The sequence below is a fragment of the Dermacentor albipictus genome, chromosome 2, assembly GCF_038994185.2.
Source record: "Dermacentor albipictus isolate Rhodes 1998 colony chromosome 2, USDA_Dalb.pri_finalv2, whole genome shotgun sequence".
NCBI lineage: Eukaryota > Metazoa > Arthropoda > Arachnida > Ixodida > Ixodidae > Dermacentor > Dermacentor albipictus.
This window is the reverse complement of record NC_091822.1, coordinates 115,748,465-115,754,432: the sequence shown is the minus strand read 5'-3', so window position 1 is coordinate 115,754,432 and position 5,968 is coordinate 115,748,465. Positions and strand designations below refer to the sequence as shown.

Genomic DNA, 5,968 nt, shown 5'->3' with positions numbered 1-5,968 from the left:
ACGGCGAGCGTATACTGCCCAGAGATATGAAAGAAGTATAAGCCCCCGAGCGTCTTCCCACTGAACGGAGATCGCGAGTGCTTCTGGTTCAGGGACGTATCGGCACCTGTGGAATCTATGCCGTGTATGGGCCACGTGCGATACTGTCTGTACAACAAACAACACTAGTGGTCGTTGCTGATTTTCTGATTGCCTCCTTTCCTGTATTTTTTATTAATTTTCGCTACATCTTGTTGTCATCCTTGTCCCAAAGCCGCAGTATAAAAGCATCCGGAAGCTACTTTCATGAGCATCAGACAGGAGTTGTTTGTTGGTGGTGTACGTACAGCAGACACACTGGTAGCCATGGTGAGTTTGAGACCTACAGCATGCTGGCTTCTACCAAAGAATTACTCAGCAAAACATTGCCTCAAAGTGATGCAGAACTGTAGGGTTTCTTCCGTGTGCCAAGCAGTGCAATGGAGAATAATAATGTGATGGAACTAACTTTACGAGTTTGCGTTACCCGCTCGAAATCACGACACCGGTATGAGCCGCGGAGTACCGCCCATCCATCGCTGCATTTTGCATGACCGCAATTGAATCTATTGCGGGCTTAGAAGTTGTTTACAAACTTAGAGGTTATTACCGCAGAATCGTAGAGATGTGCAATATGATACATGTTAAGTGTGAAAAGAAAAAGCGAAATTTGTTATCGACGTGTCTGTAGACATTCAGTCCCGGAGAATCAGGTTTTCGTGAGTAATATGTAAAATCACTTGCCTTCGGTGACGAATCAGTGAGTTCAACGTTTAGTGAACGTGTTTGTTCTTGCCTCCATCGTTGCACTGAATCCCACACGAGGAGTTTAACAGCATGTGCAGAAGCATAACGACAACTTTAAAGTGACAAGACGCGGGGGCGCTGCGGTTATGGCGTTGCCCTGCTGAGCTGGAGGTCGCTGGTTCGACTTCCGGCTGCGGCAACCCCACTCATATGGGTGCGGAACGCAAGAACTCTCGTGTAGCTTGCCTTGGGTTCTCTTTAAAAACAAACCCAGATGGTAAACGTTATGCCAGAGCACCTCTCCCCCCTCACCCATCTGTTCACGGCGTCATTCACAACCCATTTTTCAGTTCCGGTACGTTAAAGCCTATATAAAAAAATAGAGCAATATATCAGTATCCCCCACACTGGCATATCATATCAGCTGTGGCAAAATGACTGCCGCAAAACTCTGTGGTGTCATGAAGGGGGCATCGCGATAGCATATTGGTTTTGAGAGCGATTGGCTGGCTATTCCGTTTAGAAATGATTAACGCGAGAAAGGAAAAAAAAAGAGATCAAGTTGCACTCACGGAAGACTAATGCGTCCTTTTGTGTCCGGAGCGTAGGTTATTAGGAAATTTCTGAGGGGGAATCTGAACTGTTACATCAGTAAAGGCTGAAAGGCTCTTCACAAGTATTGGTTTGTTCGCCTTGCGTTTAAATTGGACGCCATATTATGTGGTTACTGCTGCGTACGTCGCACAGCTGGAGTTCTAGAATGCCATAGAGATGGAGAAACATTCTATCCGAATGCGTGCTTGCTAATCTGAAGAATTTCCCGCGTAAGTTTCTGTGAAATCCCCAATGCTCACGGAAAGCTGAGATAAATTAGAAAAAAAAAGAAAACATGGCGCAGGTCACTTACAAGTAACTGCTCCGCTAAGTGCATGGGGAGCCTAGTTTTGGGGAGAACATAAGCATACAGGTAAAAAAAAAAATTGGGAGGGCGCTTAAGCTTCGTTGTTGAGAGTGGAACACGACAGCATTCAAAGATCCCTGACTGCTTCTAACGCTTCCCGGCAAGTGCAGCGTGTGTAACCGTAATGTTTACCATGAAGCGTTCGCGGCGAGCGCTATGCACGAGCACTGGCTTTCTGTTCGAAACACGGTCACTTGCAGGGGCCGCGATGCGGCGGAGGTGAGCGCAATCTGGAAGTCATTTCAGGAAGTCATTTACGCTCCGGCGTGCGCGAATGGCGGACGCCGTCTCCGGCCTGTGCTTTGTAGAAGTGCTGGAAAAGGGGTTTGAGTTTCCGCGTAAAAGAACTATGCTTTCACGTATATTCAAATTACAATCCGAGAGCTGTAGGTTGTGTGTATGTCGCAATTTACGATTTTTCTACGTATTTTGGCTTGAGAGAAATTGAATCGTTTCCGTGAATTTCTTGCGTCACGTAAACGGCCTGGGTATGTGTGGTTCGAAAATCGTTTTGCCGATGCGACGTCCGACGCCGGGTGCGGGACGAAATATTTTCTGCGACACGGGTTCCGTGACGCTATCGCGTGTAATGTTGTCCGCAAGAATGGTGGGCTGGCGCTTGGGAGATGTTGAAAAATCATTAGCACTTCCCTAGCGGAGAGCTTTATATTGAAAAGCGCGAGAACATATAGATGCAGCTTAGCTATGTGGGAACAAAAGGTCACCGAGACAATATTTAACACAGGATCATACAACATGCCACTACGAAAATTGATTGGTTAACGAAGAGAGAACAAATAGATAGCTGATGCAGGTTAAATAATGACCCTATAATATACAATGCGAATTGCCGCACACACCGGTAGAATGACAGGAAATGATCAGGAAAAGCGCTGACTTCCCACTGTTTCTTTTTTATTTCCCGCTAACTAACTTATACTATTGCCCACGTGAAATATATAACCATGAAAAAAATGATACAAGTAAATCCTTGTTCCGGTGTACTGCAGCTCACAGCAACACGGAACAGCGACTAGCCTGTTCTATAACCTTGCTATAGTGAACATGCCTCATAAAAAATTTCAACTGCAGTACGAAGCTGATAATTCGAGTGAAAAGGTAAATATGCAAACAACCCGAGCGCTGGATAAGAATTTCTCGCCTTATAAAAAAGTTTAACCGCAGTGCAGAGCTTATAATTCGAGTGAAAAGGTAAATGTCCCAACAACCCGAGAGCTGGATAAGGATTTCTCGCCCCAAGTACCCTTTACCCTCGCACGAGAACTTTGGTCACATTACCCATTTCGCGTAGCCAAACTGTCTTTTCATTTGCGCAATCGCTGTCACTGTTCAGACACAAAACAATAATTATGCGGTCTGCGTCCAAATTTTTACGCTCATGCTTGTTACGTTTCTAGAATTTTAATTCAAGTTATGAAAGTGCTCGGATTTGATAAGCATGACCCGCCGTAAAAAGGAAAGGGTAGTCCGAATACTGAGCCCAGTTGTGCACAAGCAGGAAATCCATCGCTGGCTTTTTATTCTAACGCTGTTCTTTTAATTTTTTTCGGTTATTCATAAAGATCCCAGCACATTACGTCAAACAATGGTGCCTTTGCGCAATTCTCTTCCATAGAATTTGATTAAATAATATAGATAAATTGCGAGGTTTCACGTCCTCCAGCTTCACATCCATGAAGGACGCCGTACTGGCAGGCTCCTGTGAAACCTTGGCCATTTGGAACTCGTTAAGCCGTCTGCAGGTTGCTGTGCACGAGCGTTGTTGCACTCCGCTGCCATCGGAATGCGGTGGCCGTCGCCGGGAATCGATCCCACGACCTCTGGGTCAGTGGCTCAGCGTCTTAGCCATTGGTTAATTACCGTGACAGGCGTAGGTATATGCTACCGTCAGAATGTACTTGTCCAGTGACACATGTATTCAGCAACGGAAATATTGAACAATTCAAGCTTGGTAAAAACAAGAAGATTCAATCACATAGTGAGACCAAACACCTTCACCAGAAAACCACTGCTGCAGACTACTTGACGCAGAATCAGGAACTCTAAGCGTGCCTTCCAAACAGAAACTAAGCCACCTGCCGGTCTCCTCACATATTAAGCGAAAAAACTTTATTTAATGATGCTAGTCTATCATCAAACAAGTTGACAAAGTACAACTTTTCATTTTATTATTCATTTACGCTTCTTTGTAGATCATTTGTACATCTGTCTAGAGGAAGCTGTACGCCTATTTGTTCTTGCAGTTTCGTGCTCTTCTCGTGGTGGCGATGGCCAGTAACGCATTCGCTGGCTTCATCGGTGGTGGCTACGGGGCCGCCGTCACCGGTCTCGCCCCCGCCAGCTACGCCGTGGCAGCCCCGGCCGTGGCGACCTACCACGCCGCCCCTGCAGTAACCACCGTTCACGCCGCCCCGGCAGTGGCCACCGTGCATGCTGCTCCTTCCGTCGCGACGCTCTCCAGGTTCCAGAGCTACCACGCCGCACCAGCCGTCGCCGCCGTGGCCCCGGCGGTCACAACCTACCACGCTCCGGCGCCGGTCTACTCCGTCGCCCCTGCCGTTGCTAGGGTCGCCACCTTTCGCGCCGCTCCGGCCTTCGTTGCCGCCCCGGCTGTGACCCGAGTGCACACCTACCACGCAGCGCCAGCCGTAGTCGCTGCCCCAGCCGTCACCAGGGTGCTTCACGCAGCTCCGGCAGTGGCCTACGCCGCCCCGGCAGTCACAAGGGTCGCCTACGCCGCGCCGGCCGTCGCCAGAGTCGCCTACCGCGCTGCCCCCGCGGTGGCCTACGCCGCGCCGGCCTTTACCAGGGTCGCCTACCATGCTGCGCCCGCCGTCGCCACCGTACACGCCGCACCAGCCGTTGCTGTGGCAGCTCCCGCCGTGACCAGGGTGGCCGCCTTCCATGCAGCACCGGCTGTGGTGGCTCACGCTCCTGCGGTGACGACCTTCCACGCCGCGGCACCAGCTGCCACCGTCACTCGTGTTGAGACGGTGCATCACACGGCCCCGGCCGTCGCGACAGTCGCGGCTGCTCCGGCCGTGGCCGCTGTGGCTCCTGCCTATGGTGTGAGTCACTACGGCGTGGGATACGGGCTTTTGCCCACATATGGTCTCAACTACAAGTACGGCCTGGCTGGCCTTGACTACGCGGCTCTTCTCCACAAGAAGAAATGTAAGTAGCCCTCATATCAGGTAATACTGATCTAAACTTAAGTTGTCCTATGTTGAGAAAGAGCCAATACTAGGTCCCGCTGCAGGAAGAAAAGCGCCATTTCTTGAAACGTAAAACAACAAGAACAAAAGAAATTCAAGTGGCAACTTTACTGACAGAGCGGACTGTTCTACACATTGAAATGTTGAAAGTGGGTGCATTTGGTGATATAATGACCGTGTACCAGCACTATTACGAGTGAAAAAGGAGCAGCTCGTGTTTATTGATACATCACTCGCTGGAGTAGTGTTATGCTTCACAACATAATATTTTCTAATTGTTTATTAGCATCTGCCTCAGGACTCTGTCCAAGAAACAATCCGCATGGTTATTGTGGAGTTTTTATCGAGAAAACTCAGTGCATTGAATCAATAGAATTTTTATGCCTTAGGTGCTTCAGTTTCATAACTATGCTTTTTGTTTCTTTCTAGAAACAAAGGCGGAGTCCCAGCAAAGCATCGGCCATTGCACCTAAATAAAGTGCCATGGTTGCCATTTTTTTCACTGTTGTATACTTTCCAAATAAAAGCTTCGTCAAAAATATTTGTTGTGATTGAGAATTATTTCCTTCTAGCTCATTCTTCCCCTTGTACTTCTCTTCCAACATCATATCTTTTTTGCTTTAATAAGGGCATTGCAACTGCTGGGATGCTTGGGAGGCTTGTGAATATTTTTGTTTTCACTCTACATTAGAGCTCATGCTGCAGCTTTACTTCCAACATCCGTTTGGAGGGTTCACTGTGTGCACATGGCATGTGCTTTGTGCAAATAAAATATCTTGCCCATAATTGCACACACAGAGGCGCATTCTGTATATCAGCGTTGAGTAGATGTACTGACATTGAGTTGAATACAACATATGATAAGGCGCATATACAGCCTCACAACTTCTAGTGCACAACAATATTTGCGCTATACGAAGTGTGTGGGTTCGGGCCCCGCCAGCGACAGATATCTTTGCTTCCACTTTCATTTTCTCTTTGCGTCCTTATTTTCTACATTTCAATT

The 5,968-nt window shown here is 48.0% G+C and overlaps 1 protein-coding gene across 1 annotated transcript; it reads left to right on the top strand.

Annotated features, from left to right (window-relative positions):
- Positions 1-293: 293 nt before the first annotated feature.
- LOC135917837 (cuticle protein 16.5-like) lies at positions 294-5,503 on the top strand. The gene is made up of 3 exons (XM_065451439.1): positions 294-348; positions 3,991-4,921; positions 5,392-5,503. Coding segments are annotated over exons 1-3 (936 nt in total). The 5' UTR covers positions 294-345; the 3' UTR covers positions 5,394-5,503.
- Positions 5,504-5,968: the final 465 nt, after the last annotated feature.